Source organism: Nannobrachium achirus, assembly GCF_963921795.1.
Source record: "Nannobrachium achirus genome assembly, chromosome: 1".
Taxonomy (NCBI): domain Eukaryota; kingdom Metazoa; phylum Chordata; class Actinopteri; order Myctophiformes; family Myctophidae; genus Nannobrachium; species Nannobrachium achirus.
The window spans coordinates 36,398,836-36,424,562 of record NC_137810.1 but is presented as its reverse complement, the minus strand read 5'-3'; the positions used below and the strand labels follow the sequence as shown (position 1 = coordinate 36,424,562).

The following is a 25,727-nucleotide window of genomic DNA, read 5'->3' as shown; positions in this document are numbered from 1 at the left end:
GTTAATTGCATTTCACTGTTACTAATGTCACCCTATGGAGACTTTGGAGTGATTAAGACAATCTCAAATGGAGTATTTGCCCCGTCAATAAAATTACTTACTCCAATAACTGTTATGAATCAAAGACCCCGTTTGTGGGACAGACCCTAAGCTGTGTATAATCCTTGCCAAATGGACTGGCGATTAGGTTAACTAAGGAGTTCTATGGGCCCTGCCAACTGAAAGCCACTGCATTTTGAAAGGAAGGGTGTTCATTGAATTTCCCCATTCATTCAACCAACCTCCTCATCACCACATATACGAGCAGGCTGACATGCCCTGGCTCATGCACACGCGGATGCATGCATGTACACATGCATGTGTACTGCATGTGCACTGCATATTGCTGCTGTCGGGTGGAAAACCTTGTATTGTACTGTTTGTCCAAAACTGATCGTTTTTAGGAAACTGAAAAAATGGCTTCTAATGGATACAATGCAGTTATTATTATCGCCAGCTCTTGTGACTACTTTTGATTGGTTAAATATTTATAAAAGCCACAGACTTAACCACTTTCACCTTCAAAATATTTCTAAATAGCAAAAATGGTAGAGCTACTAGCTGGAGCTTGCACAAGCTTTTCGCTACTTTTATGTTAAAACATGACACGTTGAAAACCTTGGGATACAAGGTTTCTGCCCGACGGCAACGATTGTTTTTTTTCTTCTTGCGCTTCATTTCTCAAGTACACTCATTTATATGGAATCAACTATTAGAAAATTGACATTCATGTACTCCTCTTGCCTGGCAATGAGAACACTACCGCTGAGTTCCTCCACAATCAATAGCCGAGCATAAACCCTAGCCACAGTCTGCGAGCAGCCCCTCCGGCCCCCACTTCCACGCTACATAGTCTCTGTATTAGTAGGGGTTTCGGATGATGCATTTCCCCCTGCTCCAGGGAGAAAAAGCAGGTTGTTGAAGCTAGTCGAGCTGTACAACCAAGGGGCTTCACCCGCACTTTCAACCGGGGGAGGGAACGGTTCTGTGTGTGTGTGTGTGTGTGTGTGTGTGTGTGTGTGTGTGTGTGTGTGCGTGTGCGCGTGTGCGTGTGTGCGTGCGTGCGCGTGCGTGCATGCGTGTGTCATGGATGTAAGCGTGTAACACCCGTGAGCACAGAGGGGGAAAAAGGCTTGTCCCTAAAGTAAGCCAGTAAGCACAAATAGGGCATGTAAAATATGACTATGCCCACAGGGGCCTCCACTTCTGCTTTCTTCTCCCCTCGTTCATTGTATTTATTCCAATATTTGCAAATGACTGAGACCAGTTAAGTGCTGTGGCAATTGCTTATTTCCGTTTGTCACCATGATGAATGTAGTCCCACCTATCGGGCTGTGCCGGGCTACAAAAAGGCCCCTGACAGTGAAGAATTGTCCATTTGTGCCATGGACAGACCACATCAAAGTGGGAGGATAAAGCCCCGCAGCACGGCAAACACAACAAAAGCTCTGCTTTTTACTGTTGTCCTTTTTTATGACAGGGGACTTACGGCTAATTTATGCTTTCGCGGGCGGCCATGTCGAACAGCAAAAACATTTTTTTTTTTTTGTTGAGAATATGGATTCTGATGAAAATACTACAGTTTCTTTTCATTTGACAAAGGGTAAATAATACCTTGTGGAGCCTGAAGTTTTCCATGTGCCCATGCATGCTTTAATGACCTGACATCAACTATTATAGACAGGCAGATCTCTTTCATCTGTCAAAGAACAGCTGACATAAGCAGTGTTGACACGGAACACTCCCGTGAGATCTCTGAGCTTATTTTCTGTTTCTGAGGCATGCATAGGAAACCTACTGTGTAATTATGTGTAAGCTTTCCTGTCACAGTTATTAAACTTCAATTGAAGTTTAATGCCTACTGTATATGCATTGGATTGGATACAGCATGCACATTTAATTACTTACAGAGAAACATTGCCGATTTTAAACCTACATGCCATTGTTTTGACAGATATCATGTATACTGCAGTGCAACAGTTCAGTTATTTGGGTCGTACCTCTGTATTTGGGTCATGTTTTCTGCTCGGTACAGTTAGAAAAATATAATATTTATATATGTATACTTCTTTCATGTGCACGCGTTCTGTATGCCCAATGACATAAGATGACGTTGTTGTACGGAGAAATACGAAAAAAACTGCGGATTGTGGATTAGTTACTTTCACTGTGTGACACCCAAAGTATAAAATAGGGCTTATGTGGTTACCATGGACTGACATCCTCCCTCCCACTGGCCTCTCAGGAGTTCTTCTGACCCAGTCCAGATACTTAAAAACAACATGCTGTCTGTCTGACTGAACTTGATGGGTTTTAACCCATTTAGGCCTAAAATTATTGAATGCTTTAACCAGTGAAAAATAGCAGATATACAAGCTCACAGCGCGGCACCAAGATCTGCTATTTTTGAAAAAGTCATGAAAATGTGTGCAAATCTTTGAATATATGTATTTTCAAAGCGAATGTTTGTAACTTAAATTTTGCTTCTGGGTGGTCCCTGGAACTAAATATTTTGAGATGGGGGTCCGTGGTCAAATAAATATCATTTTGGGGGTCCTTCACATGAAAAGGTTTGAGAACCACTGACACAGTAGTCTCTCAAGAACAGACTAACTGAGCTCCAGTTGAGTGAAAAGGACCTTTTCTTTGACGATGGCTATAGCCAGATTGCTGACATAGAAACATAGGTTTTTCAAAAAATCTTCATTCAAAAGACACTTATAGAATCGGGTCAAAATTCTAATTCTCACAACTTTTAAAAAATAGCAGATCTACAAGCTCGCAGCGCGGCACTCGGTGCCGCGCTGTGAGCTTGTATATCTGCTATTTTTCAATAGTTAAAGCATAAAATAATGATACACAAAATGTGTACCCGTTCTAAATGGGTTTTAAACTCCATTGTTTACCACTGGTAGCATTGCCTCTGGTCTTCGGGCTAACTGGTAGAGGGCGCCCCCGCCTCACGTCTCCCACCTCGGCACCTTGACCTGCTCAACCTGTTACCTGGGTGGCAGCCAGTGCAGAGATAAACTGCTTGGTAGGTGGGTATCCAACCAAGCACATTGTGACAGGAATAGCATCAAATGCAGACACGTGAGACACGCAGACACACACAGGAACATGCATGCATGCACACTGGAACACGCACGCACGCACACACGCACGCACATACACTCACAACAAGTGACTGCAGACTGCTTCAGGATACAAATCAGTTGTGTCTGACATTGAGAGGTATTCCTCCTAGACTGAGGTAAATTAAATATTGCTCATAATCAAGAAAATATAATTTATTATTGCTTTTGAAGGCTTTGACTTTCTTTTCTTTTCTTGCTATTGACCCAGTGCACCTTGTCATCACTTGGCTGTAACCTTCTGCTCTTCAAAGCCGTGGCTTGCTGTAGACGTCTTTTGTGCCATGAAGTATGGCTGTCACTTGTAATTGATGTTCCTCTCAGCCGTCCTCGTGGATCCAGGCCTATAATGAGTCTTACCACAGTGTGTGTGTGTGTGTGTGTGTGTGTGTGTGTGTGTGTGTGTGTGTGTGTGTGTGTGTGTGTGTGTGTGTGTGTCAGCCTTTTTGTGCCCGTTTTAGTGCACGTCCTTGCCCAACACATTGCAGTATACGTACAAGTGTGTTTTCCTAAGTGTACAAGGGAGGGAGAGTGGATTGCGAAAAGAGAGCGACAAAAAGAAAAGTTGACGAGAGAGAGAGAGAGAGAAAGAGAGAGAGAGAGAGAGAGAGACGAAGGGGAAGAGAGGACCTGAGCGCAGATGGCTGTGGGAGACAGCTGTCCCTGGTGTTCTATTCAGGGCCCTCCCTGCCAGCTCAGAGACGCAGACAGTAGCGTGCACAACAAATAGGCTGCCTCACAACGTGTGGCTGCATCTTTTCGGCAAGCAGATGCTAAAACCACATCTCACGCTTGTTTGCCGATGTGACCGGGGAACACATTAAAGCAGAAGGAAAAAAAGGCAAATCTCTCATTAGAACTGAGCGCGTGTGGTATGCTCCTCCCTGCCGAAATAAATAAATAAACCCACCCCCGAAATCCTGAACTAAAACAGAAACATTTTGCTGTTGTTGCCTCAACTATAATTTTCCATTTTAACGTGTCTGTCAGGTTTTTGTATCATACAACAGTATAAGCATTATACATGCACGTGTATGCTGCATAGTACCGTTACCGTACAGTGGTGTACTTTAAGTACATTTTGATTTGTTTACTCAAGTAGTACATTTTAAATTCCGGACTTTTACCTGTAACAGAGTATTTTACCTAAGTAAAATATGTGAGTTATCTTTCCACCAATCATGCTGTATAAGTATTATACACGCACAGTGTATACTGCATAGTAATGTATCTGTAGTGTGTGGTGTGTGGTGCTATGCACCCACAAGTGGCATCGCTTGGTGCTCTCGTGCCTTGACGAATGGCCCACTGTCACCGGGGAAGAGGGGAGGCCAACGAGCTATCCGGTATTATTGTTCTTCTGTGTACAGTATTACAACATATTTTAAATGAAATGAGGCATAATTAATAGGCTCCGGAGGCCCCGGCTACCATTACGGTGCCCTGAGCGCCGGCGCGTCTCGTCTGCGGCGAGTCGTCTTGCCACCCACTGCCTCGCCTTCCGTCCTGGGGTCTGCTTGTCCCCGGGATGCGTGAGACAGCGCGCAAATGCAATTATGAACGATATTTATATTCCCTGTTGTTTCGATCTCCCCTGTGAGCGGCTGCTGGCTCATTTGTTCAGTGTGCACGTGTGTGCGTGCGCGCGCGCGTCCTCCTCTTTGTGCCTCTCACTTACTCTCTCTCTTCCCCTTTCCTCTCTCTCATTATGCCTCCCTCTCTGTCTCACTCACTCTGCCTTTTCCTTCATCTCTTTCTCTGTCAACCCCATCTCTTTCTCTCCTCTCTCTGCTTGGTAATCCATCTCTCTCTGACCCCCCACCCACCTCTCTCTGTCTTTCTCTCCATGTCCCTTTCCCCCCCTCTTTGTGCTTTATTTCCACGTCTCTCTCTTTTCTGTGTGTCTCAGCTCTTCCTCCCTCTCCCTTCTTTCTCTGTAGCCCCCACCCACCCACCGAGCCGTGTATTCATGGGGCGACATCAAAACCCACAATCACTCACGACAAGCTCATAATTTATGCATTAATCTGAATTTGCAAACCCTCACTTTTTTGGGGGGGGGAGACAGCTTATTGAATTTCAAATGGCAACCCTATAAGGCCACTTTCAATTTACATCAATTTAAGTCTTTAGCACATGCTCTTATCCAGAGTGACAAAATGCAAGATCCGAGTAAGAGTGGCATGGGGTTATGGCAAGTGGTCACGTAAATACCAGGCTAACATCAAATCCGTCAGTCTGTCTGTCTGTCTGTCTGTCGGCCCGCCTGTCCATCAGTGATATTCTAGTGATATTCCTTTTTCTAGCCAGAGGGACGTTGTGCCTAGTTTTGAGTCATTGATTTTGAAGGACAGGGTCATATCAAATGGTGAGATATTTATATGGTTGGTGGTCTCGGGATCCAGAAGTAATTACCATCAGTGGAGGGACACCTAGAGGGATGAGTCAGTGTGCTTTTTCATTCAAACTCCTGAATCACCTTCGCTCATTACCAATACACACAGAACTCCCCTTCCATTGGAAACAGTGTGACGGCTATGTGTTTCACACATGGGGTTAAAGAACGGTTTAGCGCACGGCTTTGAGGCGCTCCGTTTAGTGCCAGTCCATCTAACGACTTTTCCTTTGCATGTGTGACATTTGAAAAGGACAGTTTTCTCTCCCCCCGAAAATCTAAATGTCAGAGAGGCCATATTGATGATGGCCCGGCAGTTAGAGCATCTGATCAGCATCTGAGGTCGGATGCCAAGTTGGGGGTGTGTATGGACGCGCACTGGGACTGTCCTGTGTCCTGTGCCCTTGAGTAAGGCAGTGGTTCTCAACCTGTGGGTTGGGACCCCCAGGGGGGTCCCCAGATTATTTTTGGGGGTCCCCAGATGATTAACGTAATGTGCAACATTGTTTTCTCACTCAACAGTAAACAAACCAACATAAAGTTTAAGTGTATAGAGGGTATATGCACATTTCTAAAGTGAATATTTAAGGACTTTATACCTCTAAAATGACAAATTAAACATTGGCCAAATTGTCAAATATTAGAGGCAGAAATTGTGAAAATAGCCAATCTACAACTCAACGCCTTGCAACTGACCCTAACCGAGATGGAAGGGAATGAAACAGGCTTGAATGGAATAGAATGCAATACAAAGCCGAATGCACAGTCCAGAAATAGGGTTCAATTTGCTTGCTACCCTCTCCCTCTGGTCATTAATTTTTATGGCCGGTGGGCATAGGGGTTTATCCCTGCTTCGGGGGGTCAGACTGAATATGAAATATTTATTCATGCTTAATAATATCACAGTTTGACAATTTAATTAAAACAAATGTATGGCAACCACATCAACCCCTCTATTTTGTGCAAAATTCTCATAAAAATACAAAAACATAAAAACAGCTAAATTTGCTCACAATGCGTCGAGACACAATGCGTTGTTGTTAGGGTTGGGATCCTTTTAGATTACGGTTCTTTACAATTGCCTCTTAACGGTCAGATTCCTTAACGGTTTCCTTAACGATTCCTATAGTACCGTATAGGGGGTTCTAAATGGACCTGGACAGGTCTGTAACTCTGACAGTGTACCAATTGGAGCATTTGTACACTCTCAGAGTTATGGTGGTGCTTGAAATTAAAAGGTTTGAGAACCACCGGTATTGTAATTGTACAGCAGACGTGAAGTCCACATAATCAGCTCTGACAGTGTGATAAAACCCGTTCTGGAAACGGTTCCAAATGTGATGGAACCGATTCTGGTTGCTTGGGTTCCTCCGATTCCGGATCCCAACCATAGTTGATGTAAGCTTGTAGATTGTCTAGTTTTGCTATTTGTCACACAATGACGTATACATAGGGCTTAAGTGGTTAAGGAAATGTCCCAGCCGCCCACGTTCTTCTTTTTTACTAATCAAACCCTGCAGAACACTGCCTTGCGCTGCAGGCGGTCCCCTCAGTGGTGCTCGAAATGAAAGGAAAATGCATTTAATATAATGACTGAAGTCGTTTGAAGCACAAGGTGTCCTTAAAGCTACCAGAGGCTCCTGTTCTGCGACGGCTGTGCTGCTGACTCATTAATGCTTTTTATCGTTTATCACTGACTGGCACTGCAAAACTCCAACTCTTAAGTATTTACTGATGAATCCCTTTCTGCTAGTTTTAACTGGCCTTTTCAAAATGGCTGACAATACGCACAACTTTGCTGTGTGTGCTTGTGTGTGCGTGTGTGTTCTGAAAAGAGAGTTGTAATAAACATTATCTCAACACTTAATTAGACCTGTGGTTCCCAACCTGGTCCCCAAATTATTTTGGGGGTTCCCCAGATGATTAACTTAATGTCCAATGTTTGTCTCTCTCAACAGTAAACAAACCAACATAGGATAAGTGTATAGAGGGTATCTGCACATTTCCAAAGTGACAATTTAAGGACTTTTTAATACCTCTAAAATGACAAATGAAACATTGCCCAAATTGTCAAATATTAGTGGCAGAAATTGTGAAAATAGCAGATAACGCGAGGCGTTGTGAGCATGTAGATCTGCTATTTTCACAATAGTATACAAAATGTAATGCCTCAACTCTTTGTATCTCCATATTTCAACAGTTTTTTCGTAACCTGCTTCGTCATCATATGACATCGTTGTGCAAAAGTAGCAAAAATAGCTGATCTGCAAGCTCACAACGTATTAAGTCTGTCTGTTGAATCAATCAAATGCATTAACTAGACGTCACAAAAAAATACATATATTTAATCTATTGGAACACAGGTTCTCTTTTCCATTTCTTGAAAAGTATCGGTTTTGGACAAACAATGATTCCACCGACATATTTTTGGATCAGGGCCAACTTGAAAATGGCCAAAATGTATATAGAGCTGAAGCTGGTTAATAATGTATGTTTTGTAATGATCAACATCTGCATTGTAACTAGTTACTGAAGTGCTCAAATAATTGTAGTGGAGTAAAAGTACAATATTTGGACCTGAGAAGAGATGTAGTGGAGTAGAAGTAAAACTTGTATTGAAAATTGGAGATACTCAATTAAAGTACAAATACCTAAAAATTCTACTTAAGTACAGTACTTAAGTAAATGTACTTAGTTACTTTACACCACTGGGGCGTACTGTACAGGGCCAATATTGTTGTCACGGCAGTATAGCGCTTGACTTAGGACAGTCATTTCCAGGACTTCCGTGCAGTTTGCCCAAGGGGAGAAGACATTTTTCCTTGGTCCCAGCCCCTTGACAAAATGCTATTTGTTCTACAGATAATGGCGCCGAAGACGTTCCCCGTGTTTGATCGTGCGTCTTCAAGACAGTTTCGGAATGTGACATTTACCAGAATCTGGGTGTGCAAGTCGGGGAGTCAAATGAGTTCTGACAGAGTGCTGGCAGTTGTTGGAGTCACGCACTCTGCTGACGCACGCATGCACGCACGCGCACGCACGCACGCACGCACGCACGCACGCACGCACGCACACACACACACACAAAGATATACTGTACACTCACACACACACAACATACATCAAAAGCAGAGAACATTCACACATATTCATAATAGGGACGAACTGGGTCCAAGATGGAAAAATGCTAGCCCATTATGCCTTGACAAAGGCCACTTTATCTTCTCCGAATTCCAACTCGCCACTCTGAACAGGCCATTAATTCATAAACTGCTCCTTGATTTTTATTCATTTGAAGTTGAATTCATTCAGTCAATGTCAGCGCTCGGAAGCAGAAATCAATGACGTGAATTAATTCGCAGATTACTTATATAGCACTCTGAACGATTTTCTGTACATTAATTAGCCTAGTTCTCGTGTAAAGACACATTTGTAAAGAAGCTTAAAGGCATAGTTCACCGAAAAATGGAAATTCTGTCAGCTACTACTAGTACTCTCGCTCCTTGCCAGTTGAAACATGGATAGTTTATTTGCGCAGAACACACAAGGAGTTTGCCAGTCAGTTCATAAGTTCAGAACGGCTTTCTCCTAAGCAACCGGAGTCAATGGTTGTCAAGAGTCACAAAAGGGGCAGAAAATTACTTTTTCTGAGAACCTGAATTTCCCTCTGGATCAATAACGTTCTATCTATAACAGTGGTTCCCAAAGTACGGTCCGGGAACCCCCAGGGTACGGTGTCCCCAGCTAAACTAGTTGTACCACTTTTTTTTTTTTTAAGATTAGTTTTTGGGCTTTTTACACCTTTATTTGAGAGGACAGTAGACTGACAGGAAATGGGGAGAGAGATGGGGAATGACATGTGGCAAAGGTCGTCCGGATCGGGAATCGAACCAGCGACGCCAGCAGGCATCATAGCCTAGTATGTGGTATGCGCCTTGACCACTAGGCCAGCGGGCGCCCCCTAGTTGTACCACTTTAACCTTATTTTGGGCTTCAACTATTCAAAAATAGCTTTTCTTATTTTGGAATAATTCAGATTTTTTTTTTTTACAAAACACGTCAGATGGGGGTCCGCGGCCAAATATATTAGGGTGTCCTCGGTCCTAACTAGGAATGTTAATCGACGCATTATTCGCGAATCGACGCGTCATGGCCGAAAATCGACGCGTCGATCGACTTTTTTCAAAAAAAAATCCGCTAAGCAGCAGCTGAGAGGAGAGCAGCACAACGGTGCATTACTTTAAACAACACAACGTATGCTGCACCCATCAGAACTTGCATCAAAGCCCTAATAATAATGATAATACATAATTGCTCTTCCTTGTTAGCATGGAGTCTGTTCTCTAGAGACTAGAAGCGGAGTGACAATAAGTCCATGGAACGTGCGGGAGCGCTGACCGCTCGCTCTCATATTATATCCCCGGTGTGTCGCATTAACGTTAACGACGAGTAGTGTGGTTTGTGATCATCGCACACAACGGCGACGCTGCCATTAACAAGCGAGCTTTCGTGTCAAGCATGCATGCAGAGGCAGGAGGTAAACAAAACGCATCCAGTCCATAGAGTCGCACTGCTATGACGCGCGCATCATCCCGGTCCAGCAGTGTTTCTCAACCAGTAGTCCGCGGACCTGACTAGCGCCGCATGCATGCACAACAGTCTCCGACACAGACACACACACACCCGGTCCTCTCACATTTGGAAAACATTAACGCTTATAACCTTTTTGAACAACGATTAAAACAGTCATTTTTGGGGGAAAAACTTTAGAAAAATAAAAAAATATATATATTTTTCGATTTTTCGACTCGTACTTTTTGAGTCGCGGTGAGCATGAGTCGATCGACGCGTCGATTTTTGATTTTTTTTCACATCCCTAGTCCTAACATGAAAATGTTTTAGAACCAGTGATGTATAACATATCTATAACATAAACATAAATATATCTACAGTATATAGCTATAAATATAGCATGTTATATTCCTTAATCAAATATTAAGATAATACCAATTGTAAAAAGAAATACCATACCAAAGACTAAAAATGAGACCCAACCAAGCAGGGAGGCAACGGGTCTTGGCACTCAGCATCAAGGGTTGGATTGGGGTTAAGTCGACATACTTATTAGCATCCAGGCAGGGGGTGAACTTCAAGGGATGAATTAAGACTCAAGGAGAACCCTGGCCCCTTAGTCCCGTTAGTCATACGCCCGCATAGAAGGGGGGCCTTGAACTGTATAGGCTGAGGGCCCACATAGGTATTTGAGTGTTAACCTAAATCAATTTTAGTAAAGTGTTGATGGCCCTCATGGCCCAGAGCCCGCTGGTATCCAAGGGCAGCTGGTCTGTCAATGTTTGCGATGCATTGCTTATAGATCTGATATTTTTGCTGAATGTTCTAATTTTGCTGACACTACGCCTATAATGAAATGCATAGAATAGGAAAGGTCGGGTTCATGTGGGTAATTTAAATTCTTAATAGCAATTAATAGATAGTCAATTATAGTTAACATCCCTACCAAGCCTTCTGAAACAAGTTATTGCACTGAGTGCAAATATTCATTGCAGCAATTGTTTTCATTCATGTCATGTAATGTTTTAACACTTTTGCGCAACTAAAGGCCTTGCAGAGCTCTTAACATTAAGTGTGAAATAGACCTCTCATCAAGCAGAGTGTGAATGCGCAAATACTTGAATTATGCTGAATGTATTATGAATGGTGTTAATAATGAAACTAATTAATGTTTCATTTACTGTTTAGTAGAGCCTTTCCATTGAGCCCATATGTACAATACAGTAGGAGACATTGCATTCCCCACTGTGGTTGGGTGGGACCTGGTTTGAAGTTGTGATTGGCTGAGATGGGGGGGAAGGGAGTGCTCATTTTGCTTCACGTGATAAACGATTCTGTCCATCCAACTCGGACGCGCTCATTGATGTGCGTAGCCATTAGCTTCTCGCCGCAGGGCCAGGCACTTGCTCACCCGGCCGGTGCACGGCTCACAAGCCTCAAGCCATCGCTGTCAGCGCCTCTGCCTTGTCGAGGTAGCAAAAACAAGCACTCCTCTTACCCAGCCATAGTGGGGACAATAATATAATATAGCATACAGTAGCAGCACCCTATACTCTCTTTGACCTGAATGGAACAACACAACCGTAATGAGTATCATTGGTAGGCCTAATACCTGAAGGAAGGAAGTAAAAGAACATAAACGCAACTATTTATTTATGTCAATATGGCTGCGGCCTATCGTTGAACTGTGTTCCACCTGGCATGAAGCAGGTGATAGATTATGAGAGAATTCTCATATTTGGAAGTACCGGTAGGCCTGCTATTCCTTTAATGATGGGAATGGAAATGTGCTGCTATGTGAGCTTTTGAACTGTGAAGTTCAAAAGCTGTGAAGACTGGTATCGAAAACATAAAGAACCACAAACGTCTGGCTGTCAAAGCAACGTTCTTGAGAGGCTGCGGTTTGTTTTGCTTGTTTCTTCAGTTATGTAATGTCTCTGCACTGCACTGCATTGACTTGACTCTACGGTCCTGCCTATTCAACCGTTCAGACCTTTCAAGCAAGGGTCACTTCATTCACATACTGGTTCTTTACCAGAGTGTAACAGTATTCAGGCAGTATTTAGCTGCTAGGGGATATTTCACTTTCAAAAAAACTTTTGGTCATTTTATTGTCTAATCAGGCTTTTATGAACACCCTGAACAGATGTTAATTTGATTGATTCAATATTTAGATATTTGATGTAAATGTTATCAGGCCCTCCTCCTGCAGGACGCCTCCCCATACACACCCATTGTAACTTCAAACTCTATTTTAACCATGATAGATTAATCAAAAACACCCTTTCTGGTGACTCATACTAACCTCCTAATACATGGGCAGGCTGCGTTTTTTCGATAACCTTTTTCATTTCTTTTTAATAATTCTTTGGGAAAATGAAAAAAAAAGGAAAAATGTTATCGAAAAAACACGGTCTGCTCACATATTAACCTCGCCTCACCAGGCTTTCTGGGGGAAAGCCTGGTATTCGTTTACTAAACAGGTTGCTTGATCCGGTCTAGACCGGATGATATCTTACGTCATTTTGTATTCAAAACGGACTACACTTTGGCCGGAACTACCGACCGGAATCAGTTTTATCCCAGTTAGCGCATGCGCAAAATCAGGATCAAAAGCCAGAAATTGGAAGCGATCCCAGGCTACTCACGTATTAGGACAAAATAAAGGGTGTTTTTGAATCTATCATCTATCTATAAATGCGAGAAGTCTCTGCGTGCGTGTCTGTCTGTCTGTCTGTGTGTATGTAATCCGCGTATCACGAGAACCACAGGCTTCAGATTCGGCACGCGCGTTCCCCGCCGCGGCGCGGAGTGCAGTGCCGGGCTTCGACCCGACCCCACTTGCGGTTTCCCGAAACCGCCGCAAAACGTTCGGAATCTCCTTATGCGGAGCTGATTGTTGACATCAGGCTGTTCCGGAGGAAATCGGCGCAAGCGCTGACTCATTGTGACATCACTTCATAAAAGGCTCTGACATCACGTACGCCACATGAGTCAACACAAAATGCCATGGTTACGTATTGAATGTCATCAGTATGACCCGTTCGTCCCACCGGCTTCAGATTCGGCACGCGCGTTCCCCGCCGTGGTGCGGAGTGCAGTGCCGGGCCTCGACCCGACGCGCGGTTTTCCCGAAAAATTTTCTGACATCAGCTCCACATCTGAGTTTTCCGGAACCGGCACTGTGTCTGCAGAGATCTCCATTTATGGGCATAAGTGGACACAGGCAAACAGACAGATAACTCCATATATGGGCATAAATGGACACAGGCAAACAGATGGTCAAAACGGGTCCTACAGAGATCTCCATATATGGGCATAAAATGGACATTGACAGATATCTCCATATATGGGCATAAATGGACGGTCAAAACGGATCCTATGACAACAGGTATAATGGGGTTTGCATTAAAGGGCGGGACATTCATTCCCTATTTACATCGTTCCCGAGTTGGCCAGGTCGCCAACTAGACGCTCGGCCACCCGAAGGGCGGCCGAGCTTCTAGTGGTTAAAATGCAGTTTGAAGTTACAATGTGTGTGTATGGGGAGGCGTCCTGCAGGAGGAGGGCCTGATAACATTTACATCAAATCTAAATATTCAATCAATCAAATTAAAATCTGTTCAGGGTGTTCATAAAAGCCTGATTAGACGATAAAATTACTTTTTTTGAAAGTGAAATATCCCTTTAAGAAAGGCATGGTGATAGTCTGATGGAGAACTGTGGGGCGCCCAGTATTCCGTCCCAGAATTCTTTGAGAGAACTAACGTGAATGTCGTCTGAATAACAAAAATGATAAAAAGTTTCTAAGAGGATTTGTTTCTTTACACTCTTAGTACAGTACAAGTCTTACTGCCAAGCTTCCCACTTCAAATGAGAATTTGGAAGTTTTTAATATGGCTAAGATTGTGCTCATTTTCATTTATTTTTCATTTTTTATCTTTTTTTCCCCCCTGCAATATTCTCTGTGGCCGTGAGATTGGTGTCACCATCAGGCCTGTGTGGATTATGACTGGAGCGCTTCAGATGTCTCCCACAGCACACAGTCGACAGGATTACTGCAGGGATTAAAAGCCTGGTGCTCTGTACCCCTGCCACACAGCGCCACCACGTCCTCTTTCTCTCCACACCACGCACCACCACGGTCACCAAACACACACACACACACACACCCACCCACACACACACCCGCGCACACACACACACACACACACACACACACACACACACACACACACACACACACACACACATACTGTACACAGACACACATATACACACATACACACCTGGGGAATTACCGCTGAAACAAGTGAGCAGAAAGGATATGATAGGATCAGCATAATCCTGTCGACTTTTTGATGTCAGACATTGGAAGAATAATACAGTTCTAAATTGAGGTAAGGGGACGGTCGGTTTGGAGTTTAACTGTGAAGTGAACACAGATGTTCACTTCACAATGAACTCCACACTGCGTGACCTCCCTCTTGCTGCAGTGGTTTTAAAGGTGCATAATACATTTGCTAGACTCTCGAGACAGAGTGTTGGCTCACAAAAATCTTTAAATGCTTCCAGCGAGCAGTCTGCACAATGGAAGTGCTGAAAGTGTGAATAAACCACAGCTCATGTCCAGCCTCCCCCACTTCTGTAGCGTGAAGAAATCTCACCGTAAATCAAATCAGTCCAAGCATATCTAGGTTGCTGCTTTCCAGAAATTTAAATTCACGAATATATTTTCTAGGTATTTATTCTCCACCAATGCCAGACGGCGGAAGGCCGAACATTATGTTATGGCTGCACCCCATGACTGACACAGCCCTATGTATACACTTTTCTAGTTTAAAATACTGTATATTTCCGTTAATGGGTATGACAAAGCGATGACTGCTTCGGTTTGCGACTCTCAGGATGCATAGTTACAGACCCTGTAGCATTCAAAGACTGTGGAAGAGTTGTTCGGCTCGAGAGACTACATTTGCCAATTCTTTTTCCTTTTTCTTTTTCTTTTTTGCATGTCACACTCCCTCTCTCTGTCCTGTCCTGTTATGTCTTATCTGTATTCATGATGTATTATTAACGCAAAAAGAAAACGTATTTTTCATCAGGAAAATGGAATTTGCACACAGAGCCATAACATATTCCCCACATGTAGTGTCCTTTCACTTGCCATTCTGACGCCTTCATTCTTAAACGTCAGTGTGTGTGTGAACAGAATACTTTCACTTGAAGCTCTGTGGTACAATGGAGTCCCATTGAGGGCAGTGAGCGGAGCCGAAGCACGCTGCAAATGGTGCTCACTCACTTGTCAAGGTATCTCTCTCTTTCTTCATGTGTAACAATGGGTAAGAACATCTGTCTCCGACTCTGTGTTCAAACGTCTTCCCACTCCCACTCGCCGCCAGGATGTAATGGCTGAATTAGGTTTCTCTCATTATGCTCTTCAAAACATCCTTTTATTCAGGGAGGTTTTAGTGCGTGTTTCCATTAAGGGAAATACAAAGCCGTTGTCTCTAAAGATGTTCCATGACTGTGGCGGTGTGATTCAACGTTATTTGGCTAATTCCAGTTAAAACAAGGATGTGAATATGTAATGTGCCAGGGGAGGCTTTAAAAAGGGCTGCTTAACATGGCCATCTCAGTGCATGTATGCATGGGGTCTGTAAAACGGGTCCACTCTGTATATTGTTGATCTTAACAATTGACACCGTTTTATGGCAAATTAAACATACTTTGGTGGTTGAATTAGCATAAGATAGTAAAATCTAAAAACATCTCGAAAGCATCCGTCCATTTTGGGTTATTTTTGGGATTGATCGATTTATTGGTGGGCCAGTCAGAATCGTGCCACCGGCCGGAAGTGGCCCGTGGGCCTGAGTTTGAGTATCACTGGTTTACAGCACTGTTTCCCAAACACTGGGTCAGGAACCATTTGTGGGTCGCGGACACATTTTTATTGGTCCCTTAATTATTTTTATTTTGTATACCGGTATTTTGTTTTTGATTATTATTATTATTATTTCAAAATATTTTCAAAAAACATATTCCCAAAAAAGCAAAAAAAAAAAAACAACAACTGCATTTTCATGATGAAATAAAAGAAAAGTCAAAGAAGTTCAATAAATTACAAAACAAATGTTTAATAAGTAGTGACCGCGTTGTGAGCTTGTTCTTTTGGGTCTCAGGCTAAACGGTTTGGGGACAACTGGTGTACAGGTTTTAAAGGTGGGCGTGGAAAGGAGAGGAAAAGGACAAATACGAAATAAATCAATACAAAAATGCATTAAAATACATTTTCAGTTTTCATAATTTATGCAAATAAACTAAACCTAAAACGATAAGCCATGACCTTAGCTGAGTCATTTGGCATCATACTTTATACCTGAACAGAGAACAGACCCCAAGTTCACAATGCCTCCAGCTACAGAAACAGATTTTTTTTACAAAGTTCTGCACATTTTGACAACATGACATGCCCAAAATAGGAATGCCAGTTTGAAAGTGGCGAAAATAACATTTTAATTCACCTTTCTCATATTTTTGATCTGTTGGGTGATTTATGCAAATAAACTAAAGAGAAAAAAAAGAAGAAAAAAAATCAAAGAGGGAACGATGTCAAAAGACAAAGATTAGACGAGTCTTCTTTAATTAGTCTAATTCATGTGAACTTCCTTTTTCTTCGGTACAAATGTCCTCTACCACTCTATTAGTTCCCTGATATGTGCTGTGAGACGTAACGCCGCATAGAAAAGACGGCTTAAGATAGAAGTTGAAATCAATGGCCTTGGTGTCTATTATATAAGTGTTACATAACGGCAAACCTCAGACTACAGAGGATACCATCCAGAAGTGTGCTCATTTCTTTGCCAAATGCGACGAGAGGAAAAATGCAAAAACAAAATCTGCTTAATGTGAACTACCAGACTGTGAAACACTGGATCACGTTTGCAAGACGAGATTTGTGAGTTTGCAGCCAGGAAGCGTATTTACATTTCAGCAAACTGTTTTGCTGAGAAATTTATTTTGATGAAGCAAAGACCAATCTGGGTCACACTTATGGCCTATTGTTAATCATGGCACCCTATCAAAGAGCTAGCATGAGTTTGGCTAAACAGATTACAATCTTCCAGTAACCACCATACTGTAATTAATGTCTGTTTCATGTCTATCCATACAAGGTGCTCAAATGCCACCCACTAGCTTCTTTTGTGTGTGTGTGTGCGCGTGTGTGTGCGTGTGTGCGTGTGCACGTTTGTGCGCATGTGTCTGTCCATGTCCATGTGCCTAATCACCAACGAATAAAAATCTGTGGTCTGTGTGAGCCAAAAACAACAATAAAGAGGATAGTCATAATGAGCCCGACTGTTCTGCAATCACTGGCAACACGCGGGGAGGAATAAAAGTATCATTTAATGCATGTTTCAAGCATAAAACGCTGCCTGAGAATGCACCCTTTGGGGTCCATGCAATAATTAACTTGGCTTTGTACAGGCCAAGGGATGCGAACCCCCCGTCGGGCTCCTACAGGATGAGTGGGGTTATGTAAGCTCGCTGGAGGTGTCATGGGTTTCATGTTGCCCTGTCTAGGGATGGGGCGATAAGCCATATTATCGTTTATCGTGATAAAAAAACACTCCTGATAATGGCATCGTGGAGATTTAATTTATCGCAATATCGTCCTCCGTCATGCACTGGGATCAATTCACCTTTTCTTTGCCGAGCTACATATCCGGTACCACCTAAACCGTCTATAATCGGTAAAAGGTACGTTAGCGATTATAGAGTATATATATATATATATATATACGTACTTGATTGTCTTTTTTTTCACTCTCTATCAAATGTCTTTGCCAAAAAATTTGCCGATAGATCAGCTATTTTTTGTTCCGTCCCAGGATAATAAATCGCGATTTCTTTTGTCACAATAATCGCGATATGACCTTTTCATATCGTCCCTGCCCTAGCCCTGTCTTCAGCTCTGAGAGGCATCTATCTACAAAGTATTTGAGGGAACAAACAAGGGAAATTCAGCAGAATAGAAAGTTAGCTGGAAACATGACTTGGTTGCAGTATAGGTCCTCCCTCCTCCTCCTCACCCCAGCTCATCAACACCACCACCATGGCTCTGCTGCGTTTGCACTTCCTTTTACAGTCCGACCGCACGACCCAGGCAGATTGTTGCTCTGAAATCAGGTTGGAAAAAACGTGATTCGAATTTCAATTTCGACAAACGTATGAGCAAAACAAATTAATTGAATGAACTATACGTTGAATTTTGTGATCGCAAAACATTTAAATTATACAAATGTACTTCAATATACGTATGAACAGATAATTTCGCTTTAATTATACAACGAACAATTGTATTTATTTTATTTAACTACTTACACCCTATTCAAAGATCTTAAAAAAATGCTGATCTACAAGCTCATAACATGTCTTACCAAAATGTTGTGAGCTTGTAAATCTGCCAAAAAAGAAGAAAGTAATAAATTGGAACACATCCGCTTCGTAATTGCAGATACCGATCAGTCAAATAATTGCTGATATATCGGCCAAAGCGATATATCGGTCTTCATTTGATACATAGATGCATGCTACTGTTTATAACAGGAGAGTGACATGATGTGCCAACATTTCCACTATGTGATCTGAAATGAGCCAAAATGAAAGTTGGGGAATAAAAACTAAGAATTGTCATGCTGATTTCTCATTACAGCGGAGCCGCGACTCCCAAAGGAATGTGAAATGTGCGTTAAATGATGAGAAATGTGCTTTAAATGATCAGTCATTTGAAGATAATGTTCTTCGGAGAGGCTGGCAGGGAGCCCTGCTCCACTTATTGCTGTACTGTAGAGAGTGAGACAGACACTCCTTGTATTCTGCATACTGTATCGCAGCCCTAATTCTTTAGGTGTTGTTAGCCTTGGCCTGTATTTCTATCCTTAGATCATTGACAATGGAGCTGGTTATTGGATTTGCTCTTGTCACCTATTGGCCTTTACACAACAAAATCCTTAGTGTTAAGTCTTGGGGTGTTCATATTGACCCGTACGTAATGCACATAGAAATGATAACTAGCCCTCTCACTTTTGACCACTGAAGCCCTGTCTTATGCAAAACTGTGAAAATAGTTGCACCTATAATGACATCTCTAAAATACATTTGCTAGACTCTCAAGACAGAGTGTTGGCTCACAAAATCTCTAAATGCTTCCGCTGAACAGACAATGGAAGTGCTTTTTCCTGTTTTTAAACACATGTTATAGTCTTTACACACTGGGGGGGCATGGCGAATATACAATATGAAAGTTCGTTGGAGCATATTTTGCATCAAGCTGTTTATATAGCTGTGCATACCGTATATACAGTATACAGTAGTTGATGCCTCATTCACACTGGTTGATAAAAATAACTGTTTTATCTTGTTTAACTACCTCGGTTATTACTTCTTAATATTAGCGTTTGGATGTACTCATGACATTAAGAAAAAAACTGTGTTTAAACCTTGCCTTGGAGCCCCCACAATGGCCCACATACAGTAGGTCTTGCCTTAGGCCCATCAACATTATTACCACAGGTTTACAGTTTCTGTGCAAGCTCCATCGTATTCAAGCACTTACTCTATTTGGTCAGTTTATTACGAGTTCTCTGAAACCCGTCTTGTTTCTGTTATTTTCAATGTTGTCCATTCTCCATTGTGACAAACGTTTTATGACACTGTCATCAGGGAAGTGCATTCTGCGAGGACGACGGCCGCTGTCCTCTACTCGCATGTCTGATGGGCATTTCCTTGGCACAGGTTACAGAGCTTTGTTTTGGATGCCAAACTGATTTCCTCTGAGGCTTTATTGCCTAAAGCTGGCAGCCTGGATGGCATGTTGACAATAGCTTAACAGTAGTTTGATGGCCCATTTTCTGTGGCCATTACTTCCACTGTTTGTGGCACTTAGAGACATGATTTCATCAGCGCAGAGAGACGGCAGGAATGATGAGAGCAAAGCGACTGCTTTGCGCTGACCGCAGCTTTCATCGCTTTGTTTTTCAAATCCTGCGTGTATTGACTTTTCATCAGAATAGCGTTGGTCTCAAAACGGGTTTTCTTCCAACGTACATCGGTATACAAATCAGCATACTGCTGTGCGAGTAGCGCATTATCATATGATTACACAAACGCTCAGTCACTGCCACCACGTATTAGGTTCTAGGAGTGGCTGCCATCTATAGCCAGTACATTCCATTTGGGCTAGCTTTGTGTACTTTTTAGCAGGGTTACAAAGGACTCAAAAGATGTGGAAACCAATCAATTAATGATACCAAATATGAATTCCTGTTCATCACAGGAGTGTAAAGGTACTGGAAGGCCATTGTGAGATTATTGCGACCGTAGGTCACAAGTATACTATGAAAACCGGCACACGTACGTATCTCTGTCACGATTGACACTGTGGTTCTATGGGTTTGTCTGTGGTTCTATGGGTTTGTCGCTCTGACATCATGCTCTGATGTAACTGTGATGTCAGGGGAACCACTTGACATCACGCTCTGGCTTGATGTCCCTTTTATGCACATATATGGAGATCGCTGATGTCATCACGAGTCACACTTGCATCACGCTCTGGCTTGATGTCCCTTTTATACCCATAAATGGAGATCGCTGATGTCATCATGAGTCACACTTGCAAATTAATTACGTCCTTGTCCGTTTTATGCCCATATACAGTATGGAGATCCCTGTCCCGATGTCATCAATATTAACACATGGGAAGCCAAGGTTTCTAACATTTCTAGCTGTTGCTGCTGCTGCCGTTCACTCACGCTTTATTTTGAAGAGCCTCGGAAGCTTTGTGCGTGTGCACGTGAGTGTCCACTGAGGATTGAGGAAGAAAATCCATTTGTTTACAAACGCTCGCGAAACTAAAATCCAAACCGGGGCCGACCATCGCGGTAAAGTGTTGCCGTGAAAACAATCAGATCTGCAGATATGCACGCAGAGCTGTACAGTTAACCCCTTGTTGTCTCGTGACCCCTAGTGGCCTTATCTCGTTACTGAACGAGTTTGGCCCCTTGGGTGTTAAGGGCATATCTGGGAATGCCCATATTTGGTAATGCCTATATATGGGCATGTTCTGACATCACATTGTTGACTATCATGCAGGGGTCTCCATATAATTATGGGTAACTGGTCCGATATACATAACTGGCCAGATGGCCAAGAATTGGCGCGACTTCCCCCTTTAGGCAGAGGTTGCATGGCGCCCTGAGGCCTCTTACTTGTAGACACACTAGCTTAAATGTATTGTATACTCTACATCAAAAATAGTGATAGATGTTTGCAATAACACTATGTACTATGTGCACTATGACTAAAATTCGAAGAAGAAAAAAACGTTATCTCTGCACATGTTTAAGTTTGGCAAAGTGTCCCTAAAGTAAACTGAAATTATGATCCTGAGTATTGTAGGGGATTCCAGTGCAAACAGAGTAGTCCAGCATGACTGCACACATTTGTGCCTAATGCACACATAGATAATCTGCCCTAGCTCATGTACATGCATGCGCATACTTACACAGTGAAACCCTCAGTGTTAATTTAACTCTGAGCGTGTACAAATGTAACAAAATGGATCCGTAGGGGTCCATTTAGTTAAAAATTTGTATAAATTACCTTTGAGGATTCTAATGTGTGCCCTAGCTGGCACACGTGCGCTACAGGACTAGCTCTGTAGCGACATTGACTGCATTCCTGGAACCTGCCCTTGATTCAACATTCAATAGGACACTTTTACTTTTGTCACATTAACCAATGTTAATCACAGGACACAGACATTCAAGTACACACATGCTTTCTACCTCCCATGTAACAGTGAATACAATGGTGAAATACACACATTTGTTACGCATACAGTAGCTAGTTAACAAATCTCAGAGGGAGCGCAGAATAACAGAAAGGCAAACAGAAAAGACAAAGGAACTTAAATTGTGAAACTAATCATAGTGGATGCCTTTGATTGTAATCAGTGTGCCTTTCTTTCTTGCTGTTTTTCTTTGATACATGTACTTCCTTTTTTATTTATCAGATCAATGTCATTTCCTCTTGAGGCATATTTATTTTAGTTGTGCTGTAGCAAGCATTGCATTTCAATGTCAGCTTTGAACATGTGTGTGCGCGTGTACACACACACACACACACACACACACACACACACACACACACACACACACACACACACACACACACACACACACACACACACACACACTTCCTCTTGTTGTGAAGCCAGTAGTTGTTGTGGTGTGGTGGATCCATGAAGCATGGCGCTGGCTATGCCAGGGGGAAGTGGTTTGGTTTAAAAACACATGCTTCTGTCTTCACCCTGCGTGGTTTGTATAATTTCTCCACGTCACCTCACATTAGTAATGAGTACTCAAAGGAGCTTTTCAGTACATTCTGAATGTCTTGCTCTCTACAATGGCTTGGAGACATCATTAGGCCCCACAGTAGTTGGTGTTAATTTAACTCCGAATGGAACCAAATGGACCTTTGTGCTTACGGTTCCATTTGGTTACCATTTGTACAACCTTCTGACTTAAATTAACACTGAGATTGTTTATCTTCCGTTCTGGTGTTCTTGACCTGCCTGGAAGGTTTTGGTGTTCCAGTTAACATTATTTTTATAAATATAGATTCAGCTGTGCCTTTTGGCTGTTAAGTTGCTCTGTGGCAGCATGCCATTCCTCAGTGGTAAATGAACAACAAGTAAACGAGGATGGAACTTAGACCATTGTTTACTTGGATTGTTTGTTCAATACAGCTTTGGGTCTTCATGCATCTGAGACTAAGCTGAAGGTGGTGGTGTGAAGCTGTGGCCTTACCGTTTTAGTTCTTATCCTGGGAGAAAAAAGTAAATATACTGTATCTTGATGCTGCTCTCTGTGTATAAATTCATCAATTCATGTAAAGAAACAAAATAATTACATCAAGTACTGTACCATAGTATCATTTTAACAGTACCTATTCTAGTTTTATATACCTATACCCTAGTCTGACACTCCATTATTCAGTCTGAAAGTGCTTCCCTCCAGAGCTGTTTCTGGGATGTGCGTTGCCAAAGAGGCTGTCTTCTACGATCGGTTCACCGTCTGACCAACACAACAGTAGCAAAGCAGATGACGTAGTGTTGTTATGTGTGGCTGGCTAGTGGCTAGCCTGTTGCTTGCTAGGGCTACTTGCTAACCAAAGAAACAGCAGTAATAGCCTAGGAGCACAACAAATTAGTAATCAAACACAACATAACATGTCTGCTACTGATGTTTCATAGCGAGATCGATACGATCGCATTTTACCGCATTTTACCGCAACGCGATGTGTGTGCGGTCACGTCCGGCGGCGGCGAATTGCACATGAGTTCTGAGAAAACCCCACCCACGCTGATCACAAGACGCTGATTCTCAACGCTGATAGGAAAACCTCTTCAGTGAGAGCAACACCAGACTCCCTGAATCGCCAAAACAAAATTTTAAAGGGGTGTGGCTAGCGATTCAGGGTCTGAACCAGGCTACCTACGCCACTATATCAGAGACATTTATCCCACTACATTTATTTAAGAGCTTTAGTAACTAATTACTTTGCAGATTTAGATTATTAATACAGAACATATATTAAGTGGTAAATGATGATTAGGTTAAGCTACCCAGCAGCACATAAAGTAATTAAAACCAGCCCCATCTTTATCAGCTGCAACATTAAAGTGTCCAATAACATGATTGTGAAATGGACTAATCTGCATAGTGACTGCTACATTTGGTACTGTAACTGTAAGTATATTTTGGTGCCAACATTTAATACAGTAAGTAAAAACTCTGAATGCAGGACTTTAACTGGCAGGAGATAATAGTTCTTCCACTGCTGCAATTCATCACAATCTCAGCCCAATGATGTTGAAGGCCAAGTGCACTCAATCTATTCCAGAGTCACACACAACAAGCGTGCACATTTAGCATGTGCTCAATATGTGTGCTCCTTCTGTACTCTGTTGTATACTGCCCACCTGTGGTGTCGCTACAAACAAGCCAGTATCAGAAGACTCACAGCAAGCACGGTCAGGACCTGGACCAATCAGTGACGTCTCGATTGGGACCAGATCACAACCCATCTGGGGATGATCTTGAAGTCATTACCAGGACGTCATATGGACTTTTTTGTTTGACAGGATTTATGTTGGTTGAAATCAGGTGATATTCTAGGCCAGACAAATATCATAACTAGTTAGATACGTCCCAGAATATAACCATATGCTCATATTTCAACTAGCATTACAAAAAATAACAATAATCGTGTCAAACAAAAAAGCCCTAACCCTAACCCTAACCCTAACCCTAACCCTAACCCTACGCAATCATATGTATACAGTATATATTTATGTGTAGGGCATCTGTGTCTGTTAATGACATCATTGCTGTCATAACTAACCCTATACGTAGTTCCGTCAGATTCTCCTCTTGTCTGTGGAACCACTGGCACACAGATGTGCCGTTTCAACTCTTCGGTATTTACTGCTCTATTCCTGAACATGCATTTTTTTCACTGGTTTCTTTCCCTGTTCGGCTTGTAATTTTTTTATGGAGAATTTTTGCAAAAACTAGCAAAAACAGCTGATCTACAATCTAAATCTTTTGCTAATCCCTGAAATTCCACTGTTTTGCCAATGGCAGGATGTGTGAAGTTTTGAAATGGCACATCTGCCTGTATATACAAAACTGGTATGGTGGAAGTCTGTTTATTGTATTTCCTCTTCTGTTTATTCTATTTTATTATATTGTTTTTTATTATGATATGGATCTCCCTTGGGTCTGAAACAAAGATAGAATTGAATTGAATTGAATTGAACAACCGTTGTCCTCAGAGCCCAGCTGACTGAAGTGTCTCTCCCATCCCTGTCCTGTGTAGGTGCTACCTTTTGGATGGGATCTCTAAGGGGGCCTGGTTGAATCGCTCCAGCATCATATTTGCGGGGAATGACAAGTGGTCCGTGGACCCGCGGGTGTCCATCGTGTCCAGCGTCGGGGACAAACACGAGTACAGCCTGCAGATACAGAAGGTGGATGTAACGGACGACGGCCAGTACACGTGCTCCATTCAGAGCGAACGCAACCCACGGCCAAAGCTCCTCAACCTCATTGTCAAAGGTGAGTGCTGTGTTTATTGCTGTGTGTGCACACAGTACTGTGTGTGTGTGTGTGTGTGTGTGTGTGTGTGTGTGCGCGCGTGTAGCTGTGTGTGTGCGCGCGCGCGCGCGCGTGTGTGTGTGTGTGTGTGTGTGTGTGTGTGTGTGTGTAGGTGTGTTTGTGCACGTTTGTGCGTGTGCATGCGTGCGTGCGCGCGTGTGCGATTCATCGCACATGCCATATGCTCATACAGTATGTGTAAGCACAACCACTAAAGCAGCTGCCTAGAGGTACATTTAGTTACCCTGTTTTTGTCTTTCTTTTTTTTTAATCTATTTGTCTGCACCTGCACACTGTTGGCCATTGAGTTGCCAGATAAAACGTTTTGAACAATATCGCCCTACTTTGATGTAATTTTCTACT

At 42.6% G+C, this 25,727-nt stretch overlaps 1 protein-coding gene across 1 annotated transcript in view; it reads left to right on the top strand.

Moving 5' to 3' along the window:
- negr1 (neuronal growth regulator 1) overlaps positions 1-25,727 on the top strand; it is a gene marked incomplete at both ends in the record, with an annotated part of 253,490 nt that overhangs the window by 50,690 nt on the left and 177,073 nt on the right. The window contains one exon of the mRNA XM_080736118.1: positions 25,087-25,325. Coding sequence (XP_080592244.1) covers positions 25,087-25,325 — 239 coding nt within the window. The remainder of the gene's footprint in view (positions 1-25,086; positions 25,326-25,727) is intronic.